Raw genomic sequence first — 25,534 nt, 5'->3', positions numbered from 1 at the left:
ACTTCAAAGCAGTGTCACCCAGTGTTAAATTTTGATAAGAAAGCAGGTAGTTGACAGCTTACTTATTTTGCTAGATTAGATCAAGGTCATGCAAACTGATTTTTACAAATTGCCAAAGAACTATATGGTTTGTACCAGCCAGAAAAGTAGCTCCCAACTCTTGTTTTATCTACCACCTTATTAAAAAAATGTGGTCAAAGAAATTAATGGAATATCAAACCCACATACCACAAGTGATATGTGTACCACAGCTTGAGAATATCTGCATTAAAGAAATACATGTGATATAAAGATGGCAGTTTAAGTTCAACCTATATGTAATCAAAGCATTAGTTATGAGAGTACTTTATGTCTGCAGAACAAATTATGCAAACAGGAATTAAGTAGCCTAAACCACAAATATTTAATAAGAGTGTTCAGTAGTCAGGTATTAACCACAGTTGATTTATCCTTGGAGAATTAACAAAGGTTCTGTTGTCTTTGACATGATCTTTATTCCCAAAAATTGTTAGGCAGTTAGCTGGGAAGTATAAATGTTTCACAAGCTAGAAAACAGGGCATGAAATTAAGGAGAAGGCCTGCTATGCAGTGAGAGGGCAGTAAGCTTTTTTTCTTTAACCAAAAAGCAGAACAATATAGTGGGATGACAATTAGACTGTTCCAGCAAGAAACATGGTAAACATTTATCCCCTCTTATCCACTTTTTTGTTGGAAAATGAATAACTCAAAATATTGTTAATATCAAAAGCATCTGTTAAATAAAAGTTTAGATTTTTTTTCATTGCTATTTACAAATTCTTGTTAGCTAGAAAGCCAAATTAATTACCTATCAGAAGTAGGAGAGACATCCAATATTAGATTTCCAATTGTGTGTGTGAAGGGCCAGTCAGAAAAAGCTGCTTGATGGAATGAATCCTCAGAAACTTCATTGCAATTTGAAGAGCATTTGTGATGTAAAAAATAAAACTAATAGCTCCTCAGCAGGTGTTTTGTCCATGAAGCTTTTTGAGATAGGGTCGGAAAAATGTTCATAGGTCAAACATGACTCTTGCAAACAAATGTTCCTTCATGGAAAGATGCTCTCTACCACCTTTAAGTGAATACCAACCAAGGAGACTGCATAGTCAGTTTTATATCCTGCACACATACTTGATCACAGGTAACCTGTTTGAACAGTTAAACCAATAACAAAATGTGGACAAATAGAATCATAATTGCAGGAGATGGCTTGTTTGGTCTCCTTGGTCTTTTTCCTTTGTTTCCTATGCCAAGGTGAAAGCATTGGTAGTTCTTTTAGGAAAAAAACTGAACAGCTTATTCGTTGTGTAAGGTCTAATTGGGGAGTACCCTTTTAATTAAATGGGAAGCTGAGGATGCTTAACATCTTTCAGGAGACAGCAAAAAGAGCAGATGGCAAAAGGCTAAATTCTAGTTCACCTTACTGTGACTACACAATACTTACGTGACTAAAAGTAGCCACATTTGGTCCCTTTTTGGCACTTAGGCAAATTTTAGATTCTTTTTTCACCTGCACAGCCACACTTGCCCTCCTGGGCATGCTCAGAAATCTCTGCTAATGCCAGATATGCTCTGCTGTAGTATAGAGTTATATGCCTATCTGAACAATCCTAAGTTCTTGAAAATGTGGTTGGAAAGATAATTCTGATGTAGGACTGTAGGGTGGCATCCTTGGGGTTGCTGTGATCTTCCCTAGCGCCCCCTTACCATGCCAAGTTAGCTACAATGGCACCCTCAATTCTCACCGGCCACATCTTTGATTTTATATGTATAATAGGGAGGCTGCCTTTCTGTCCTCTTGGACATGGTTGTCCTATTGTACCCAGGCCCCATTCTATAATGGGTGCTTTGGGGCACCCTAGCCTTATGGGCTATGCATGGCTCCAACCACCCCTCTACCACACCCCAAGCCTCACAGATGTAACTGACATTGTTCAGTCTTGTGCTGCCCCTCTCTGGGGCTCCTTGCTGCCATGGGTCCCCTATGAGGCCTCCTCCAACCCCTAATAGCCTCATACAAACCTCCGGTCTAAGCTACAAACAAAACACAAGCCCCTAGGCTATAACATAAATTCTAGCCACTTAACCAAAACAGCATCCAAGTCACCCTAAGGGTGCTGTATCTTTTCCCCCTGTATCATGCTGCTCATACAATCCAGCCTCTCCTCTTTACTCACATAAGCAGAACTCCTTCCCCCTTAGCATCCAGTAACAAACTCTCCCCCCCCCGGCCTCAGGCTTGTCACTTATATAGGAACCAGGCCCTGCCCCTTCTGGTCAGCTGACCAGGTGCAGGTGCAGCCACTTCCCTCATTAACCGGTTGTCCCAGCAACCTGCACCTGGGTCTTCAGCTTTGCTCTCCAAGTAGCAGGCACCTTAATGCCCTGCTACAAGGATCCTCCCACCTTTTAGTCTAATAGCCTTGAGAAGTGTTGTCAAATTCACCCAGTGCTGGATCTAGAGCTCAGGCGGCTCCTCCCAGGCTGGATTTGTGGGACTGCATTTGGGTGGTGGCATGGGTCCTGGGGTGTATGGTTGTGTAGAACTGTATTCATGCAGTATAGAGCTGGGGAATTGCATCCATATGACCCCAGCTCCATGCCACTGTCTAGTAGCATGGAGCTGTGGCTGGTTGTCAGGGTCAGTCATCCAGCAGTGTGGAGTTGTGGGCTCTCATAGCTTACAGGACTATCATTGGGCTGAAAGCAGTGGTTCTGTTTGACCCCTGTGGCCTAGAACATTTGGCAATGTAGGGGGTAAACTAGGTCTTAGGGCCTCCTCTCATCTCCTACTTCCCAGCAGAGTTCTTCAGCAGCCAAGCCATGGGTCAGATATTGCTAAAAGCACTCTCCAGTCCTCTTCTTGAACTGTCCCACTAGGACTGGAAGGAAAACAAACCAAAGAAAAAAGTGTTCAGCAAAATGAATGTTATCCTGGAAGGGAGGGGACCCTACTGGTTTTTTTGTACCTTGCATTCAGTGTACGAGAAGCAGTGGGATGGCTCCTCACACACTGAGAATAGAGGCCCAGGCTGGAGACCAGGGTCTGTTTCCTTCCAGAGCTGTGCCTGTTTCACTGAAATACACTCCTAGGGTGATCACCCTTCCCTAATTTGGTGGGACAGTCCCAAAATGTAAAGATCAAGTCCCTGTCCTGGGCTGAATGACTTTAGGACAGCATATGTCCTGGATTCCCCTGGACACAGTTAACTGTTGTCCCGGTATCATGTGCAGGGATCTGTGTTTTCTGTTCACCATGGCAAAATGCAAAAAAACACAGGCTTCCTCTTGCAGGCTGGCAGAGTTCTAGCCTGCAAGGGGCTGAGGGGGAGTGGGATGCAGCGGGTGCTATGTGCATGGGTGCATGCACACACAGGGGGCTGGGAATATAGCCAGGCAGTGGTGGAGAGCATCTTTCCCACCTGCCTGCAGGTAAGTTTATGGGGAGGAGAGAAGGCATGGGGGGCAGAGTGAGGGCTGGAGGGAGGGAGTGGGGCAAGATTGGCGGCTGGGTGCACTGTGCGGCTTGTCTGGAGGGCAGTGGCAGAGCTGACTACACACTCTCCTAGGGAGGGGAGCATTGGGGTGGGGGGGGCATGTGTCCCTCAAGATTTGTGTATGAGGTAGGAGGGGCAGATGTGGGCTGCCCACTGCAGGCTTGGGGCTCCCCACCCTGCTTCCCTCCCCCCTGGGGGCCTCCACAGCCCAGTGGGTGGGACCCAGCACAGGAGGGCAGAGCAGAGCCAAGAGTCTTGGTGCTGCTGCCACTGGGAGCCCCACCATACCAGCCGCACTGCCATGGCAAGGGGGACGGCAGGGGCAGTGGCAGCAGCACGTAGTTGTGACCCCCGCTGCTGCTGGTCAAGTAGAGAGCACCCCACTATGGCGGCACAGCTCATGTGGGTCTCCTGGGGGGGGGGGGGGGGGCTCAGGCATATGCCCTGCTTTTCCATTTTCAAAAGGTCACCCTACACACTCCCCTCTGGCTTGCAGTGCTCCTGGCCCCATAGATCTTCCTCATCTTCCTCCTTCAGTTTCAAACAGATGCTCACTGTGTCTTTTTCCCCCCTCTGACTACATTTAGGGAGCATATGCAGAATTATACATGTACTTGGGCAATCAGGACATGGTTTTAATCCTCCAAATCAAGAATAAAGTTTTGCACTCCCTCTCTTAAGAGCACAGGATTAAAAAGGTGTGACAACAGGAATAAATAGGAAACAACATTTTAAGTACATTTTTTAGCATGCAAATTAAGCACTTACCTCTTCAGTCCCTTTTTGGTTTTATTCCTTATTAATAAGTTGGACCAACTTTATAACAACATAAAAGAGCTGACATGACACTACTAATAGAGTTTCCCCATACTCCTCTGTTCATATTGGCACTATTTATGTTGTGCAATATCCAGGACTTGGATTTTGATTTAACCAAATACTTTATTGCACGTGTGATTTTAAGACAGTGAGCAGTTGTCCCATTGAAGTCAGAAGGAATGCTTATATATTTAGATTTATAGGTGTGGTTTAGGATCTTATTGATTTGGAGACTATTAAACATGTAGTACCAGTTATACCCTGAATAGAAGAAACACATGAAAATCTTAGCTGAATACAGATTATAATAATATGCCAAAATGGAGTGTTTCCAGTAAATATAAAAGTTGGTCATTTTTAATTGCTCCTATATGCAGTAACCCATGTAGACATATTAGTCATATTTCAGTTAGTAATCACACTATTCTAACATCCAAGTGCTTTGTATGTGAAATGATCTTTGTAGTTTAGATCATTTGCAGTTTAGTCTGCAAAACTGCATCATTTGTGGTTTTAGATCTTTGCAGTTTAGTCTGCATCCTTAGACTTGTTCAGGCAGGATTTTTGTTTATTTTTATCTGCTGGACAACAAAACGCTATGCTTTTTGTTTCAAAACTTAAATGTTTCCATTTCTAAAGCATTAAATGAAGAAGGAATATAACATTCTATGTTAGCTTTAAAACAGCCTGATTCACAAAATATTATAGCTGTTGCTTTATGAGAGTTTCCATCTTAAACTTTCATCCTCTTTTCTCTGAAGACCCGGGTGGTTTCTTTCATAGAAACCATTTATAAGTACCCTAAGTTTCTTTCATTAGATACAGATGCTTATCTTTAGTGTTCTTTTATAAAATGGATTTCATGTAGTACAAATTATTTTTGTATACATAGCATATGAAAATTTAAGAGTTTATTCAGACATGGTAGCATCCATATATAATACAGAACATATAGGCAAACAGATGGATATCGTAGATCAGTCTCAGGTGTACCAGAACTTCAGGGAAATGGTTCAGAAAGGTAGAAGTTGGATTTAAAGGAATTGGAGGAAGCAAAATAGCTCATAAAGAAAAGAGAGGATTTAAAATCGGATGTGAAGATGGTCTGCTTGATAGTCCAGTGTCTGGTGCACTGTGAAGTCAGTGAAAACATTGCTGAATTATTACAAAAGATGTAAGGCAGTAAAAATAAACCAATTATACATGTTCAAAAATGGGGAAAAAAAGTTTATTAAATTGTCTAAAGAGTAGGACAATAAAGGAGTAGGAGATAAAACTAGAAAAAAGGACAAACAGTAGATTATAAAGGCTTTTAAAAAGAGTAGAAGGGACATTTTATAATGAGTACTGAAACCAGCAGGAAGTTTAGTAAAAATTTCTGAAGACTGGGTTTCAGGAAAGGGTGCGATTAAATTTTTCTGTTTCCAGGTATAAGTTTAGAGAGACTACTGCATTTTGGACATATTGCCATTTGGAGACATGCAGTAGTAATAAATAACATGTTGCAAAACCCAAGGCAGGAGTATTGGCTCCGTATTTGAGTACACTTCTGTAATGGTTGTGAAATCAGTATCTCAGTGCACTCTGGGGCATCCTAGGAAATAAAAATAAGGTAATGAGAGCTATTCTAGTCTGTTTTAAGGTTGGGGGGCCATCTTGCTCTTGCTGTTTGGGGCATTTAGCTTATATTTCTAAAGTTAAGAGTTATTGTAACTCCATTTGCAGGTCATTTTTATGGTGATACAGAATATTCATTGACTAAATTCTGGAGTATTTCCTACTTATACACCAGTTCTTGTAAAGAGTAGAAGATTCCTGGCAGTCAAGCAGTGATTACGGGAAATGACCCTAAGGTTTCTGTGATGTATCCAGGCAAATCAAGAATGTGTATTGGAGGTTGGGAAACATGGGGAAGCGGGGGCAGGATACAACTGCTTCATTTTAATTCCCTGGAGATTGAGGAGTCAGAGCCAGCAAGAAAGTTAAGGTTTGCCAACATTGCTGGTAGCAAATCAAGGAGTTAAAGATAGATAGATTGTTTAATTATTTAAAGATATGAAGCCAAATTCACTTATGGAATTAATCAAGTCTATGGAAATTATACCCACTTATGCCAGGGCTGAATTTGGTTCATTGTTCTGTGGTATATTGTCCATTATATAATCTGTATTATGTGTTTTAAATCTGTAGAGCTGATGAACTCCATAATATTTTACTACTTTTTCTTCTCTTTTTGCAATTTTTTGTAAGTTCTGTTTTTAATTCCCAACAAAAATAAATCTTAATATTGAAATCTGCTAAAATATCTCCTGCTTTTAAAAATGTGAATAAATTTAGTTAGTTTAATTTGTACATGTTTAGATTATGGAGGTTAGTCTTGCATAGATTATAAATTTACTGGTGACTTATAACACCCAAGTGAGGTCAAAATGCCATCTTATATTTACATAACTGACTCGTGTAGTGTTTGAGACGGAAGGTGAAATTTTCAAGCCCAGGGCTTGGCAGTATGATACTTCCTTGTAGTAAACAGATTGATGCTAATACCTAGAGCTCTTTTTCCCTTAATACTTTTAAAATCTTGACAGAGGGCACAAACTATGGTTTGAACCTCCCTAGAAGGCAGGTGTTCAAACATTCTCACTGTCAGCAGGTGAGAACACTAATCCTTTGCAGTTGCTAGAGCTAATTAGGGGTTCTCTTAATAGCTACATGCTTATTATATTGTCTTATCTCTCATGATCTATTGCTAAGGAACCGCAAGAGTTCCCTTGGGTTTAGATACAAACAGTCAAAAAGCTCAAGGCTGAATCAGTTCGGTCTTTGTAGGTTAGTCTAAGCTGCAGAGATTAAATTGAAACAAGAAAGTGAACAGACATTTGCCTTTGATTCAGGAAATGCAGCCACATGCCTACAGTGGCTCAGGCCAGAAGCTGGGGAGAGCTAGAGCACAGCTCTCTGGCTATGTGTTCACTTCCTCTTCCTGCTGCCCCCAGGTCTCTGGGATTTGCAGTCCAGAATTACAGCAGCAGGACTCTTCAGGGTTGCTCACCACTTTCTCTTCCTGCTTCCAGGTGTCTCTGGGATTTGTAGTCCACAGGTGCAGTGAGCAGTAAGTTTGAGCTGGGGAAGGGGTGTTTAACCCCCTCCCTGGCCCCAAATGCCAGCTGGGATTTGCCTGTGGGGGCAGTTCCCCCCGTGCAGACTGGGCTGCATCCCCAGCTGGGCTAACCCCCCCCCTTTATTAGCTAGCTTACACTGCACCAGCTAGGGAGAAGAGGGGTGGAGCAAGACTTGTTCTAAGGAACAGGCAGCCCAGCCCAGCCTGCTGGGAGATTGTGATTTAACTTGAACCAGGAAGGGGCCTGAGGCAGAAGTTTCATAAATTGGTTTGACCTAAATCAGTTAAGTCTGATACTACACTCAACCAAGTTAATCTTAAACTAGTTTTAGCCATTTTGAAACTGGTTTATGTGCACTGAGCTTCTGTTCTGTTACAAGTTTAAACCAGTTTCTGATCTCTTAAATTGGTTTATGTGTAATTTCTGTCCCTAGCTTTAATGACATTACTAAGTTTCTGTCCTTAAGATACCAGTTGTTATCAATAGGTGTAACTGTCTTTCCCTGCTCTCAGCTTCATTATTAGAGGCTGTTAGTCAGGCTGCAGTGGTACCCATTTTCTGCAGACCATGTAAGGACTGCAGTGTAGAGTTGCTCATAGCAGATGCTTTCCTCTAGAAATATATGTACATTTAGGGAAGAGCACAGTACTGGAAGAGGGTTTGGAGGGAGTGGTTCTTAAATCATCATGTGAAAAATCAAAAGAGTACGTGTGGCAAACCTGTTGTGAATAGGTCCATGATGTTCCTACAGAGTGAATGCTGTATATATAATGTAGTTTCATGTGCAAATTTGAGCTATTTTAAATATATGTATTTGTAGATTTTGTTTGAGTGGATTCAGTTTTTCAGTACTTGAAGTTCTATTATATAACAGTAATTTCTAATGTTACAGGGATCAGCTTTTAGCACTCAGCAGCCTGAAGCTTATAATCTCTTCATGACCACAGCAACTGGTGATGGTATTAAACTGTGGGACTTAAGAACATTAAGGTAAGGCCAGATTCATTGTGTGACCTTTGAAATAAAAAGTACTCCTATTCAGACTCTCTAGGGCAATTGAAATTAAATTAACTAGCATATGTAAAATGTTTTTTGAGGAGATAAGAATTAGCATGTACATATATTGTCTTATCAGTAAAAGAGGTACTATGCAGTAACTATACAGACAGTCCTCAGACTTAAGATGTGATTTTTCAGGAACCAATTCTGTCATAAGTAGAAACATTACAACTTGGAACCAATTTTCTCATAAGAAACAATGTTATAAATGGGGGAGTGGTTCCTGAACCAAGGCCCGATACCCTATTTTCACTAAAAATACCCCAGAATTTTGTACTAGATCAGTTATGGATGATTGATATAGCTACATTAATGTAGTTCTATTGTAAATAGCAATCACATTGATTTGGAAGGACTTCTTTGAGATAACTTTGCTGGACTTCTTGAAAGACTCTTGGTTGGACTTTTTGAAGGGTTCTTGGCTAGAGTCTTCTCAGGAGTCTTGACTGCAGGTTTTTCTGGAGTCTTGTCTGCTTCCTTGGATATTTTCTTTAAGAAAGTTTGGACAGATGTTCTCCAGGGAGATGCCATACCAGCAAACAAGTTCGCTGCATCGCTCATCGGATCAAGCGTTGTAAAGTCAAAACTGACGTCATAAAGTTGAAACGGTGTCAATTTATAGATGTTCTAAGTGTGAAACATTGTAACTCAAAACATTGTAAGTTGAGGACTGCCTGTATGTACCTAGGCAGCATTTTTTTTTTTTTTAAAGTTATGCAAAACCCAATACCTTCTTCCATGCCAAAAGTATTTTTTGACTAAAGTCAAACTCAGTGGGAGGATAGTAGTATAAAAATGGTGTTATGGAGTATGAAAGCAGCTCTGCTTGGTTTTTCGTTGTAGCTGTGCTGGTCTAAGGACATAGGCAGGCAAGATTCTTTGAGCAGATGTGATATCTTTTATTGGACCAACTGAGTGGTTGTAAAAAAGGTCTTAGCAAGCTTTCGGCTGCAAACACCCTTCATCTGGTATAAGAAGTCTGCTGTTCTGAGATTTTAAGGAAGCAAGTCTATAGTATTTAGGTTCTTTATTTTTTGGGATAATCTCAGTTTGAGAATGTTGACAGCTTACATAAAGCAAAAGCTGCATTTTAACTTTTGACTGGTCAGGAAAAACAAACACTAAAGCAGAAGCTAATAAACAGTCAGCAATTGTCAAACACTGCTTCATGTTTACTACTTATTCTGCCTATATAAGGATGTACCATACTGACCCATAATAGAGTTTTCTAAACCACATACTTGCTATAACAGATTGTCACAGAGTGGGTGCAGGGGCGGCTGTGATCCCACTAGCGCCCCCTGCCATGTCAACTTAGGTGATCCAGCACCCTCTTATCCTCGCCGCCACGTCTTTGATGGCAATTGGTTCAATTAGGGAGGCTGCCTTTATCTCCTAATACATGGTGTAAGTTGAACTACCCCTGCTCCATATGGGGTGCCTTGGTGCACCCCAGCCTTAAGGGCTAACGCATGCCTCCAAACTTCCCCTTCAGCACGCCCCAAACCTCGCAGTTATTCCTGGACGTTATCAAGCCCTTACACTTTAGCGCCCTACCTGGCACCCCCAAGCTGGTTTCACCACCAGTGCCCCCCGTCTGGGGCCTACGCCGCGCCTCTCGCGCCCGTTGCCCACTCTGGGGCCTACGCCACGCCTCAGGCTTTACTCCCAATACTGGCCCGCTGGGCTGGGGTCAGGATACCCCACTAGCTCCGAGGCTCTTCGCTGCCCCCTTTAGCTCTGGGGCTGGGCCAATGTGCCCCCAAACAAAGCTGAGCCCTCTCCGGCACCAATTGCCGTGCCCTCCCAGGGCACACTCTAAAATACAGTGCCCTCTGCACCACTGGGAACCCCCAGATTATTGGGGAGCTCCCATGAGGCCTCCTCACTCCCCTACAGCCTCACCCAGTCCTCCAGTTTAACCATAACTCAACCATGAGCCAAACAGCTGCAACACAAACATAAGAAGCTTCCTGCCATGTAACACAAAACCTGCACTCACTTGGGTCCTTACCATACCCCTTCTAAGGTTCTCTCCATACACCATACATCATTGCAGCTAGTCTGCATGGTTAGGCAGCAACCATCCACCCAGCCTGCAGCTGTCTGAAGGAAACTGCTAGCTAGGTTCCGCCCTGGGCTGTTTATAAACGCCTGGCCCTGCCTCCTCCTGGCCAGCTGACCAACATTAGTTGCCGTGGCAACCCTCACCTGAGCTGCCCTGGTGATTGGCAGCTCTCTTTATTACTATGGCTAGTAGCGAGCACCCTAGTGCTCTGCTACACAGACCTAAAATGTCATCCAGTATTTAAAGTAGAAAAACAGTTTTTAGGTAAGTAAATTATTATAAATCATGTATAAAGTGCCATAAATATACATGGTGCTTTGTGACACCCAGAATAAAACACTACTCCTCTTCTAAGAGGATATACTCTAACATTATAACAGAAAATCTAACAATCTAACAGAAGGAGGGAAGAAAGGGCAAAGGGTGACAGCTGTTTAGGACAGAAAAGATTTGGGAAGATGTTTATTGAGGCAGCAAAGATAGGGAATCTTTTTCAAAGTAAAGATTTACTGAGAACTGGTTTGAAAGCCTGAGATGCTTTAGCTTTAATTTTTATTTTTGGGCTTCTTTGTATATATATTTTTTTATTAAATGTAGTATGTTATGGTTTGGCCATTAGTTCCTTTTTCTTTTTGATTAGGAAACACTTGATGATGTTTTCACTTTTTTGTAAAACTGCGTTAAGCCTAGAGGGAGGCATATAATTTCTTGCCAAAATATGGTACTGTATTACCTGCCCCAAACATCAAAAAACAAAGAACCTGGAGACTTCTGGGGTTTGAATCTATTATGTTCTTATGTTTTTGCAATAAGGTGATCCAACTGCCATTCTAGAAGAGTAATGAGAAAATTGAGAACTTCTCACAGATCACTTATCTGACTCTTCCTTTAAATATTAACATGAGCAGGGCAGGTGAATGGTAAAGTAGTTGAAAGTGTAAAATCTGGGTAATCAATTAAATGCATATGTCTTGGGGAAGGAGAATAATTATTTAGCTTGGCAGGGTTAGTGCATTTTAATGTCTATTTTATTCAGATGGCTAAATTAAATTAAAGCAGGCCCTTGTAGCCTATATTTAAAGTGTGTATGTGTCTATATTTATACGTGTGTATGTATGTGTCTATATAGAAATATGTAATACAGTAACCTGGTAGTGGTCACTACTAGTGACCATTGTAGTAAAAATTTAAAAAATGGTCTGTGAATCCCTGTCTTTTCACTAGTTTATGACTCTCCAAAAAGTTATCCTGGCTCTGCCCAAAGGTAGAATTTACTGAATATATTTTCGAGTCCCCACAAGGAAGAAAATAGTTCACTCTTTCCTAATCTGTCCACCAGGTGTTTTTAACATACTTAATTTGAAAAATGGCTGAGTGTGAAAAGTTCTGATTTAGCTTGGAAAAAGTCTATATTCAAGTGTTGGAGTACTGAAGTGCTACACAGTTGGAAAATTTGTGGTTTTGTGTTCATAAAGCCCATTCAGTACAATCCAGTCTACTTTTTTGCATTGTCAGGTACTTCAGTTATTGCCAACCAATCCTATCCTGGACCAGTTCCTTTAATTTGTTCAAGTTGTTGATCTGTAAAGTTACTGCTTCAGGCATTATCATGCTGGGCCCTCTGGGTCAACTTCTCTGTTTTGCTTTGGGGTTTTTCAAAACAGGGATTTTTTTAAGGGATCCTGTTGTCTGATATTTTCAAAACATGGCTAAGGTAAGTCTGCCTTCTCATTTGTACTATTTATGTAGCTGTGGGTAACTGTCTTCACCAAAATCTCAGTATTTTTTTTATTTTGTCAAACCATTTTGCTTTGAATATCTGGTTTTCAGCATTCACCCTGAAAACTTTAACTTCTGTTTAAGAGACTTGTTGACCTTCCATGACTCTGACCCATGCTGGAAAATGTTTAGTATGCATTGCTTCTAAAAATTTGTATCTGAATGTGAATACTGATGGTTATTGGACTTCACTACTGAGAGAAACTTCCAAAAAGCAGTGTTTGCCTTAACAACTTGAGTCGTTATGTTATAAATTCATTTTCCAGATTTAGGAAAGATCCTGTCCTGTTAAGGAAACTTACCAAGAGTTCTCAAGGCTTCTCTTTCTTGAGTGATGGAGTTGTGAAAAGTTTACATTTGTTTTTGTAAACTTTATTGTTTGACTCACTGACTATAATACCTAAATGTCTTGCAGTTCAGATTAGATTATTGGTCATTTGCTTCATTTTATTTGTCAGTGTATTCAGGAGACTAATGTCATCAGCAAAATACTGCTATGCAAGCATGGTGGCTGTTCGTAGAGTTCCAGTATCCAGATTAGGGTTCTGTATCATGACAAAAGTCAGTGCCACACCAAATACCTCAGGGGAAAGAAGGGACAGCCTCTCTAATTCCAATGGTAATATTGAACCTCTCAAGGATCTCAGTATTGAAATGATGGAGAGGCATGTGTGCTACCAGTGACCTTGAGAGTGATGTCATCTGGAGTTTTGTATGCCTAGTAGGGATCATCTATAGTGACAAGGTCAGGAGCAAGGTTTCTAGACTAAGTTTTGTTTTTGGATCACTATTACTCCCAGTGGAACAGGTGCATGAAGAAGGAATACTTTCAATGGCTGCAAAGGTGGATGAAATCTGCAGTGGAACAGAAACCTCCAGTTGTCTAGGGTTTTCCTTGCCATCAGATTAAGGTTTACTTCCCACGAAGTTTCATGCCAGTGCTGATGCACAGTGACATCATTATGTTAAACAAAAACATGTGCAGGAATCTTCCATCAACAGCAAGTCTTATGATGATGGGTGAGTGGCAACAGGGGCAAATTATCAAAAGCTCCTAGTCAAGGACCTACATGGAGGAGATGACTGTGTGATGGTCATTTTGTACTTAGAATTGAGACAGGTATGAAATTCAGCAGCTGCCATCATGACTTAGTAGGTCTACTTAGGATCTGCTCTGTGTACCCCATAAATGCGGGGAGGGGCTAGAAAAGGTGTTGTAAACATAATCTGTCTCATTTCATTTGACTTGAAAACTGTATATATTGGGATCTATCTACAGTCTAAATCATATAATGAAGTTTGACACCTGAAATGTCTGCACCCCAGTGGACAACTCTAACAATGCCAGATGAAAGCAATCCGTAGTATTGGTTTTGCTATCAAGACCAAGATTGTTACTCAGATGCCAGAATGGCTGGTTGGCATTGAGCCTCTCATGACCCTTTGTCTTCTGCTAATCAACAAACAACAGTCAACAGCGCATATGCCCCGACTCCTGATGCAGATGATGAAACAAAGAAGAATTATATTCTAAACTTGGCCAAATCCTATCACCTGTCACCATACAGAAAAGATAATTCTTCTTGGTGATTTTCAGTGCTAGAGTGGGCAGAGACTCTGAGCTATAGAAAAGGTAGAGAAAGTCAATTCCAGTGGAATTCCCCTCTTGAGCAAGCATTCAGGACATGATCTCATCATTACAAACTCCCTATTCCATAGAAGCAAGAAATGGAAGACATTATGGGTGCTCTTCTGCTTAAAAGACTGGCACTTGATTGACTAGTTATAGTATGTGCCTGGGACTAGTGCAATATATCACCAATGCTAACCAGCCCAGGTGACTGCTGGACTGATCATCTTTTGATACATTGTGTCATGTTCGTTTGTATTCCCCCAATATGGCATAAGCAAAAGAAGTAACCAAGGAGGTTTAATATTGAGTGCTTAAAAGACCATGCTAAAAACAATAATCTCCAGCACTCTCTTAGTGAGAAATTCTCCAACCTTCCTGATGATCTTCCCAGTGACTGGAGAGATGCCAGAATTGTAACCATATTCAACAAAGGAGATGGATTGGATTGCTGCGATTACTGTGACATTGTACTCTTGTCCTTATGTGAGAAGATCCCTGCCTGCATTCTCCTTGGTAGACTCACTGAGGAGATTCTACCTGAGTGTCCATGTGGCTTCAAAATACTGAAAGGTATAATAGACATGATCTTTGTTGCTTGACAGCTTCAGAAGTGCCATGAACAACATAGAGCTCTTTGCATGGCCTTCATTGACCTGACTAAAGCCTTTGATTCAATCAACAGAGACCCAATGATCAGACTTCTTCATGATGACATGACGATAACTCTCTTAAGCAATGGCTTGGAAAAGAACCCCTTCACCATTATAACTGGAGTCAAGCAAGGATTCATGGACACAGCAACGCTCTTTATCATCTGTATCACAGCTATTCTGCATCTCATGGATATGTCCTGGGGCCAGTTTTGTTCAATATCTTCATTAATGATCTTGAAGATGGGATGGAGTGCTCCCTCAGCAAGTTTGCAGATGACACCAAGTTGGTGCGAGTAGTAAATATTCTGGAAGGTAGGACGAGGTTTCAGAATGGCCTAGATTAATTGGAGTATTGGGCCAAAAAAAATCTCATGAGGTTCAGTAAGGATAAGTGCAAAGTCCTGCACTTAAGATGGAAGAATCCCTTGACTGCTACAGATTTGGGACCAAATGGCTTAGCAGCAGCTCTGCAGAAAAGGATGTGGGGGTTATAGAATGAGTCAACAGTGTGCTTTTGTTGTGAAGAAGGCTGACGGCATACTGGGCTGCATTAGTAGGAACAGAGCCGCTGTTTGGGGGAGGCAAGTTGGGGCGACCGCCCTGGGCCCCATGCTTTGAGGGGCCCTGTGGATAGTGCCACACAGGTCCTACAAGCTGCTTCATGTGCCAACCACTCACCACCCCCCTGCACAGCGCCACACAACCTGATGTGTTCTGGGCCCTGCACACCTCTAGGTCAGCTCTGAGTAGGAGTGTTGCCAGCAGATCAAGAGAAGTAATTATTCCTCTCTCTTTGGTACTGGTGAAGCCACATCTGGAGTACTGTGTCCAGTTTTGGGCCCCACACTACAGAAAGGATGTGGACAAATTGGAGAGAGTTCAATGGAGGACAATGAAAATGGTTTGGGGGCTGGAGCACATGTCATATGAGGCTGAGGGAATTGGGCTTATTTAGGTTGGACAAGAGAAGACCCAGGGGAGGGGGATTTGATAGCAGCCTTGAACTATACCTGAAGAGTGGTTCCAAATAGGATGGAGCTAGACCAGGGGTGGGCAAAATACAGCCTGCAGGCCAGATGCGGCCTCTGAGGCCATTCTATCTGGTCCATGGGGCCCCTAAAAAATTTAAATTTAATCTGCCCTTGGTTCCTGTCAAAAATGCCAGGAACCAAGGGCAGTAGGACCTAGGGAAAGCCTGGCGGGCTCCCACAACAGCAGGGCTTTCCTGGCCCCGCCCCCCCCAGCCGGAAGCCCCAGTAGGGGCTTCTGGATTGGGGCCACGTGGCTGCCCTGGTGCTGGCACCTCAGATAAGGGGGAAGGGTAGGGGAGGACCCCAGGCAGGGAAGGAGCCTGGGGAAAAGCTGAGTGCGGGGAGAAGAAAAGCAGCCCTTCACCCATCCCATGGCTGGCGCCCCACAATGCAGCCACATGCAGCCCGCTTGCTGATGACTCGCCTGTTTACTGGAAGACTGTCATCCTCATATCGAGAAACTGCCAGTGATGATTGAAACAAATCACCCAATTCACAGCTAGAGATCACAGCATATTTATCACATCTAAATAAAGGTTCTGAAAGGTTGGTTAATTTTATAGGGGAGCCCACACATTTCCATTATCTGTCACAAATGATCTCTGTCTGTGTGGCAAATCTTTCTGACAGCCAGAAAATTTAAGATGATTGTAGTAGCCAGTTGCTTGTTGCCTTGTTCACTACTCAATTCTGAATACTCACTGATACTAAGTGGAAAAATATGATAAAAAGTGGAAAGTGACAGGGGATGGAGGAGGGATGAGAACCAGCATGATGATCTCAAAATTTGCTGTCACTGTACTTGTGGATTCTGTTCAGTGTCGTTGTGCAAAAGTGTTTCCTTCCTACTGAGAGCATTGTGATCCTATGTTTTTTACTTTTGCTCAAATCCTTCTTCTGTTACCCAGATTACAGGTAACATTGTGGGTAGGCTACTGATTAAAAAATGAGGCAGAAACAGGTCTACAGCCCAAACTTTTATTTGTTTGTACTTTAAAGCAGACTTTGGGATAAATGTTTGTTTTTTATATCTGGCTACTGGTGATTTTACCTATCTAAAATCTATTCAAGTGACCTGGAATGCTACTTGCACATCTAAAGTTAGCTGTGCAAATGCTGCTTACTCATCTCAAGGTAGAGTTGAATTCAGGCCATAGGTTCTGTACACTGTTTGTTATAGGCTTAGATATTTAATAGCATATTCTAAAAGCTTTATAATGATGAAAAGCATGTGCGTAGCCTGCAAAGAGTTAAGTTGAGCTCCTTGAGCTCCTGCCACTCCTCCCATTGCTTTAGCTGCAACAGCTACTGGAGGCTGAGATTTCCCTCCCTCCTCCAGCTTTTGTTGCCTGCATCCTGCTCCAGGGGGTATGGCAGGGCAGCGCTGTGGCTCAGGGAATTGAGGGTGAGCCTGGGGCCATGCAGGGATGTGCTTCATTGGTAAGAGGAGGGGTGGCATTGATGCAGGAGTGCAGTACATTAGGAGGATCTGTGGGGACGTGGTGCATTGTTGGGGGTGTGATTTGAGTAGTGCAGGAGTAGAGAGAGTATGGGTGTGAGGTGCAATGGTATGGGGAGTGTATTTGCAGCATGAGGTTCAGGGTTCCTATGGCTTACCTTGGTTCAGTCCACAGGTGTACAACCTCCTTTGGTATGGCCCATGGGATATTTGGCCATCAGCCACTTAGAAATTGGACAACTCTGGTCTAACTTTTTATATGGTTTTTAACATAGTCATTAGTTTTCCATATAACCTTCATTTTGTAGCATGTTGGCTCAAAAATGAGTAAGTACTCATTTAAGATTGGGTTTTAGTTCTTTTGTTGAATACAGGTCACTATGTGCCTTTATTATTTTGAAGAGAACTATATTACATTTCTCTAAATCTTTCTTAAAAATTAAAATTTTGTCATATAGAGATCCGAGAGCAACATCTAGCTCCATAGATAATTTTGGAAAAAGAAGTTGCTGAATCTGCCTTTTAAATCACGTCTGGAACTGAAACAGACTTAAGGGTCTTACAGCTTATTCAGACTGGATACATCATTCAATCCCAGACCACGGCTGTTCCTCACCAACCACTTTCAAAAGAGTTGCATGTTGAACTAGACAGTTATTACTTTAACTCAGTACAATAGAACTAGTGCCTTGAAAGTAAAAAAAAAAAAAAAGTTTTTAATGGCCCTTTCTTCCTTATTCCATAAAAGAAAGGAAGATGGCAACCTGTAATAGATTTCTGCTATTTCACTGTATACCTATGACTCATCACATTTCACTTGTTAATGCTTGCCTTTATCTTATTCACTCTGGATCTCTTCGATTGGTTAATTACTCTCAATTTACAGGATGCATACTTTGATTCATGATGCTGGGAAATTGCTTTCACTTCAAAACACTACCCTTTGGCTTGTTAGCTGAATCAAAGTTACTTGCAAAATGGTTATGGGTAGTAGCAACTCATTTTCACTGATGCAGGTTATATTTGTACTCCACCTCAGCAATTGATTATTTCAAAGGAAGTCAGATCTCCAAATTTCAACATTTGTAATTGTTTTCCTTGCTGGTTTCTTCTCATTGAAAGTGAACTGGTTGGTGAGGAACAGGCAAGAGAGGTTCAAATTTGCTCAGGGAATTTTGTGACTTCATTGAGTTGCGCACCTTCCTGGAGGAAGGAATAGCATGTAAAATCCATGCAGATGACCTGAAATGCTACTGATTTATCAAAAATTAGCTATGCAAATGCTGCCTACTCCTCTCAAGATGGAGTTGAATAGATTGTGCAAACTGTTTGTGAAGGGGTTAGATATTCAATAGCATATCCTACCAGCTTTATAATGATGAAAAGCAGCCAGTTTAACCTATCATACGGTTACTAGATGTTCGCTGTGCAAACCCTGGCAAAGCTGTCCCTGAAGAGGGCATACTTAAGGTCCTGGCAGACATTACATGTATTACATGATTAGCGTGTTATGATGCCTTAAACTGAACATGGGGCATGTGTCTCAGATTAAGCATGTAACATCCAAAAGGAGCTGGATTCACACGTATTGCTACTTATCAAACCAAAAAGCCCCATAGAAACAACTGATGTTAAAGGAACACCTAGAATACATATATATTGTGGATGTAAACTTGTACACATGTACAGTATTATCCTGTTGCCTATCATTGTTGCCTGTCACTAAGGTTTGAACACTGCAAGGTTAATAGATGGCATAGCAAAGTTCTAGGTAGATTTGTAGTTATTGGCTATACTTAGATTCTTAGAAGGTGTGAGGGGATGGGGTGTGTGACACCTGGTGTGAGTCCCCGTATCCCCTCGACGGCCCCTGGAGAGGAAGGGGTACTCGACTGTCCGTTCCCGCTTCCACCGATCTCACCTGCCACGACTTGATGTAATTTAGGGGGTTCACCCGTGCGGGGAAGCTGGGAGTCCGGAAGCGGTCCCTCGTCTCCAAAGTCCAGAGGTCCTGAGGGCTCCTCCTCCCCTACACCCTCGCCCGGTCCTCCGGGGTAGCCTCCGTCTGGGTGGCTCCCCTGCAGGGGGGGTTAACCCCTGCGAGGTAACAATATACAGTAACCGAAGTAGTATAATGGCCGTCCAACGTCGGCGTCCGCTTCTCAGGGGTGGAGGGTATTCTTCCTACTCTCAATAACCTCCAGCCCCGTCAGGTAGGGACACTTGGCCCCTTTGTCCGTCCACCAGTCTTGCAGTGGGGGTCTGTCCTCACGCTGCAGGACTCTGTAGGAATTCTCACGGTACCTGGCGCTGGCCAGGTGCCGCTAGCTCCAGCTGTTCTGGGGTCGCCGTACCCCTACTGCCCGCCTCTCGAGACCCGGGGCCGTGGGGCTTACCTCCACGCCGGCGGGTCCTCTTAAGCGGCCAAACGGCTTGCAGCTACCGGAGAAGGGTCCTTCCTTCGGTGCCCCTCTCCCCGGGCCCCTCCGGAGCTGCTGCTACTGGCTCCGCGGCTCCTGGCTCCACGGCTCTGGTCTCCGCCACCTCTGGCTCCGCGGCTTCCGGCTCCATTGTCTCCTGCCACGTGACTCCCGGCACCAGCTGCGTGGCTCTTGGCTCCGCGGCTCCCGGCTTCATTGCTCCCGGCTCCGCCTCCGCCGGCTCCAGCTGCGCGGCTCCTGGCTCCGCGTTTCCCGGCTCCGCAGACACCGATGTAGGCTCTGGCTGGAGCCTCTCCCCTTCCCTGTTTGGGGTAGGTGGGCTCCTTTTATTCTTCCGGGTCGGTCCCGGCCCGGCCCTGTCCGAGTTCCGGGAAAGGACCAGCTTCCGACCACACTTCCAGGTCGGCACCCGGAAGTTGGGCGGAATTCCGCCATTCTCCGCCCGACCCTGGACCCCCGGTGCCTTGACCCCTTCACATAAGGTATGTTAAGGATAGGTTTTTTGTGAGTGGTTATGGTTGTCATTGCAAATGCAATTCTGTTTGGGATGGAAATGTCTAATTTTGAGCTTCTTTTTCAATAAAACAAGGAAAAGAAGAAGGAAGTGATGCTATAGTTTTTCATTCATTAAGAAAAGTGGAACTAACATGGAATATATAAACTCCACAGTGGCAAAAAAGGATTAATGGGAGCCCAAGAGGTTAATTTGCTCTCCTGACTTCACCTGGAACTGTCTTGTAATTGAGTTACTGGGCATGCCTACGATCGCAGTGCACCTTCAAGATAAAGTTGCATTTTGGGGTTCACTGTGTGGCATGCATGAGTGTTCTCCCAAAACAGGTTTAGTTTTGTGGTGTTTGGTCTCCAATTGTAGCTATTGCAAAGCTGTGTTCAGTTCCATTGTCCTCATAATTGTACTTGATATAAATGTAATTTTTATGTACCTTTATATTTCGGCTAAAGTTATGTTAGTAAGATGGTGATTAAATTGGACAACCAACAACCATTCACACTTAGGACCTTAGGAGGTCATCTAGTTTGGTGATTCTCAAACATTTTTGTACCAGGACACATTTGTAAACATTGATGGCCAGTCCTAACACAGTAAATAGTTTAAGTAGAAAACAGCCCCCTGTCCCCAGGCTCCAGTCACCCAGTGTGTAGGGCAGGAGGTGGGTGTGGGGCATGGCAGGACATGTGTCCCTTCAGGGTTTATGCACCCACAGCAGGCATGGGACTACAGCCTTTTCTGGAGTGGCATAGGCAGAAGGTGTCTTTGTGACACAGTGGGAGTGAATTGGTGAGGGAGGGCAGAGTGGGGTGGCAACACTCATTTCTGCCACTGCTGCTGGAAGTCTGAAGAGTAATGGACAGGGGTGGGGGCTGCATTGCCCTTGTCTTCTCCCAACACCAGCTGCTTGTGCACTGGGCTGCAGCTCTAGCCTGCCACCATGGTGTGGCCACCACTGCCACTCCCCGCAGGCCCCCAGGTAGGAGGTGGGGTGATGGGGAATGTTACCTGTGCCCCCCCCGACATGTCATCTATGCTCCTCCTCTTCCCTAGTCCCATAAGCTTACCTGTGGGTAGCTCCAGGAGCTGCTCTCCATGTTCCTGGCTGCCATGTGCACGTATGAATGCCCACATGTATGTGGTGCTCCCTACCTGATCACCCTCCTCCCGCTCACCCCAGCTGCAAGCAGCTGCATGCAGACTGGAACTCTAGCAGGTGGTATTCCACGCTAACTTCCTCCATGAAGAAGGGGACTATAATTTATTTCATAACCCCAAAACAGGGGCCACTTCAGGTCTGCAGAAATTCCTCACTGCAGTCCAATGTAAGGGTAGAGAAACTGAGGTGCTAGGATAGGGAACTATCTCAAAGCAGACTCTGTTTGATCTTTGGGGCAAGTGGCAGCATAGTGGGGAGAAACTCAGAGCTCTGGGGGTTCCCAGTGGTCTAAATGCTTTTGCACTATTTTAGTGGTGTTGATGTTTGCATGCCTTGGTGGCATACTGTGCATTAATTTCAGCTGCTGTAGGAAATTCGGTGGCGTAATGCACCATAAATTACTTGGGATGCAGGTAACTAAAACTCCTTCAAGCACTGGGCTCCGTGCAGCTCGGGGGCTCTGTAGGAAGCCCTGCAGGCAGACTGGCAGCAGCCCAGGAAAGCAGGCTCTGCCCAAGAAAAGTGGCAAACCTGATCTCTTTTTCCCATCCACCACCAGAGCCTGCCTGCCTGAGCTGTGTGGGGGCCTGATGTTTCCCTCCACAGCTGCGGTGCCCCCCGCCCCCCAGGAATGCTTGAGCCGATTGCCTGCAGGTGGGTGCCACCTTGTGGGGGCATCAGTCCTCCTTGCATCCCAGGGACTGCTACACCCACTGGCAGCTCACCCTTCCCTCCTTGCCAAGAGGCAGGTAAGTCAGCGGGGTGTGTGCATGACACAGGGGTTTAATCAGCCTAAAATTGAAGCGGTGTTTTTTAAAACCCACCACTTCAATTTAGGGCCCCCAGTTCATCTACACATGCCTTAAAGGAATTGAAGAGCAGAAAGTGGTATATGGTACTGAGAAGTGGCATTGACAGGACTACCTCTGTTTTGGACTTTTTGTGTTGGGTTGGAATTTGGTGGGCAGTTAGTATCCTGGTGAGGGTGGGATAAAGTGGGACTTAAGCAGAAAGCTCAGTCATGGAGGAAGACTGCCACATGGCCTGGAGTGTCACTTGGCATGGAATCATCAAAATGAGGGCAAAATCCTATGGCACTACACCCAGCCCTGAAGAGGGTTTGCTGGGTGATGAATCTCCCTTCTTATTTCTATCTTGTTTTGCCATCTTAAACAGTAAACTATTGAGGACAGTGACCTTGTCTAAAGCTCCAAGCATACTTTTGTTACCATGCAAGTAATAAAAAGCCCAATCAGTTTTCCTTGGTCCACTCTTGGAGAGAAGAATTTGTCATGATAAACTGACTGTTTTTGATACACAGGGTTTTGTGAGCCATTATATAATGCCTGTGGCAGTCCTTTCTGCTGGAAAGGAATCAGAAATTGGAACACCAGCAAGACCTCTGCATCTAAGAGGCAGCTGGTGTGAAACATCTGCCCCTGGAACACTGTTAAGCCTGAGGGGTTTTCAGCTTGGCTGGATTCAGGAACAAGACTTATGATGTGTTCTGATGTATATCTTAAAAGAACAATTGTTTATGTGTGTGCACATGTGCATGTGGCAGAACAACATCGTAGAAGTCATTGAAAGATACCATATAATATCCTTTGAGTGCTTGTCCCTGTGTGCTTGAGGTGCAGCTGTACTTCATGCCCTTACATTGGACAGTTTTGGTTACCAAGTACCTCTGTTCCTTTCTACTTTCTCAGCTTGTGATGGAACTTTCTGTTGTCTGGGTATAGTCCTTTCTTGTTATCTCTGACAGTTTTTTGTAGGTTAGGTCTCTTTACAAGTTCTCTTTTTGCTATTAGTCATTTTAGTTTCCTTTGCTGCCAGTTGGTAGTTTTCTTTTTCTTTGTTTGCTTGTACAAATAAACCCATATTTATTCAGGACCTAATTGCTGTGCCACATTCCTGATATTAAAAGGTCTTTTGTTCACAAATAACCAAACCCTTCAGACCATTTCCTCTACTCATTATAGCCATAGTAGGTGCAGTGATCTCCATCCAGACATTCTCAAAAAGTGCATCTGTGATTGTGTGAGGATGGGTTAGGAAACATCCAAGGTATGTATCCTTGTGGTGGCTAGGGCCTGGAGATCTCTTTGTACCTTCAGTCAATATTGCATCATTACCAAAGGCTCTGGGATTCTGTTAATGAGGCCCATTTTATCCTCTTACTGTGAAGCCCAAGAAGAGTCTGAATGCAAGCACACTGTGCAGGTGCTGCTACACAAGTCTCTGAGCTTGATTGCATGAGGCATATGCAACCCTCACAGGGGAAATATGCATGTGAACAATACATCTCAAAGTCCTGTACTTACTGTAAGGTAAGTACCAGCAACTTCTCTCAGATCACATTAGTTTCTCAGATTTTAGTTCATAATGATCCCTGAGGTTATTTGGGTCCAAATATGCTCCCAAGATGCCTGTTGATGTTGATGGGAGTTCTGGTACACATGAAATCCAGGACTGAGCCCAATAAATTCTAGGGAAATATAGATGTCTTGCAGTTCATAGAGGTATTCTTTTTAAAATGTCAGTGATTGCTCCTGCCTTCAGAAGTGGTCTGTGCTTGCTTTTTTGAATGATGGATATTCACCACTAGGTCTGTCTCATCACAAAATAATGGAATTTTTTTAGGGTGTCTTTCAGCAGGCTGAGCGAGATCAACTTGTCATTCAGTATGTCCCAGCTGGCACACAGTGTAAATCTCTAAAACAGAGAAACCTGGTTTAACAATTTGGGGCCCATTGCAGGGGATTGTTCTTGCTGAAATAAATGTCTTGTGTCATTGCCTGTTGATGTGAATGGAGAAATTTGTTAGAGGCAAAGAAGTAAAAAAAGTGTCAAAGTTACTTTTTCAGATTTGTCCCAGATACTAGCATCAATATTAAAAAGGATTTAAAAGAAAAAAAAAATAGTTCTTTCAAAGGCTGAAACACACAGGTTTGTTTTCTTTTCTTTCTTTTACTTTCTATTTTTTCTGAAGGAAAATATTGAGCAGATATTAATATAATAATAGCATCCATAATAAAAGAAGTTTGCAACAAAGTAACACCGTCCATACTATGGATATAGAAATCTGCCTTTATGTAAAGTGCATTGTTAAAATTTGATTTGATTATAGTTTCATAGTTTCTAGGGTTGGAAGGGACCTGAGCAGATCATCTAATCCGACCCCCTGCCATGGCAGGAAAGAATACTGGGGTCAAACGACCCCAGCAAGATGTTCATCTAACCTCCTCTTAAACACCCCCAGGGTAGGAGCCTGCACCACTTCTCTTGGAAGCTGGTTCCAGACCTTAGCCGACCTGACCGTGAAGTAGCGCCTCCTGATAGCTAACCTAAACCTACCCTCTGCCAGCTTGTGACCGTTATTCCTGGTCACTTCTGGCAGTGCTCGGGGGAACAGTGACTCCCCCAATGCCTGCTGATCCCCCCTGACTAGTTTATAACAGGCCACAAGATCCCCCCTCAGCCTTCTCTTTTGGAGGCTGAACAGGTTCAGGTTCATGTCCCGCAGCCTCTCCTCATAGGGCCTGCGCTGTTGTCCCCTGATCATATGAGTGGCCCTCCTCTAGACCCTCTCCATGCTGTCGACATCCCTCTTGAAGTGTGGCGCCCAGAACTGGACGCAGTACTCCAACTGCAGCCTGACCAGTGCCGCATAGAGGGGGAGGATCACCTCTTTGGACCTGCTCGAGATGCATCTGTGGATGCATGCCAAGGTGCGGTTGGCCTTCCTAACTGCCTCTCCAGCATAATTTTCTCGAACAGCTTGCCTAGGATCGAGGTAAGACTAACCAGCCTATAGTTTCCCGGGTCCTCCTTCCTGCCTTTTTTGAAGATGGGGACCACGTTGGCCCTCTTCCAGGCCTCCGGTACCTCACCAGAGCACCACGAGTGCTTGTAAAGTTGTGCCAAGGGACTTGCCATGACCTCGGCCAGTTCCTTTAGAACTCTAGGGTGGAGCTCATCTGGGCTGGCTGACTTGAATACGTCCAACCCCTCCAGAAGCTCCCCAACTAAATCCTCGCTAACCCGTGGCCCAGGTGTGCCTCCCCCGGGGCCCGAGGGGGGCCCAGCAGGGAGGTGGCTGTTCTGGTCCCTACTTAGGAAGACGGAGGCAAAGAAATCATTAAACATGTTAGCTTTGCCGTCTGGTGTGTATGAATGCATGATTAGAATATATAAATATTTTTACCATTTGGGAGTGGTATTGTTTTGTGGGTTTTTTTTCTTATTGCGCTGGTTTACTTTATTGTTGCATATTATTTAATTT

General features: G+C 43.7%; 1 protein-coding gene across 14 annotated transcripts in view; it reads left to right on the top strand.

The window, feature by feature from the left end:
- WDR27 (WD repeat domain 27) overlaps positions 1-25,534 on the top strand; it is a 364,577-nt gene that overhangs the window by 108,358 nt on the left and 230,685 nt on the right. For 13 of the 14 annotated variants that reach the window (XR_016441860.1, XR_016441857.1, XR_016441858.1 and 10 more), the window contains exon 22: positions 8,349-8,446. The exons of the other annotated variant lie outside the window; for it this stretch is intronic. Coding sequence is in view for 6 of the 13 variants with exons in the window: in XM_090043359.1 (XP_089899485.1) it covers positions 8,349-8,446 (98 nt within the window). In the remaining 7 variants the exon portion in view is untranslated. Of the gene's footprint in view, positions 1-8,348; positions 8,447-25,534 lie in introns of those variants that run through there. 14 annotated transcript variants of the gene reach the window in all.

The sequence above is a fragment of the Crocodylus siamensis genome, chromosome 1 (genome assembly GCF_052110815.1).
Source record: "Crocodylus siamensis isolate JL-2025a chromosome 1, ASM5211081v1, whole genome shotgun sequence".
NCBI lineage: Eukaryota > Metazoa > Chordata > Crocodylia > Crocodylidae > Crocodylus > Crocodylus siamensis.
This window is presented reverse-complemented; position numbering and strand designations above follow the sequence as displayed.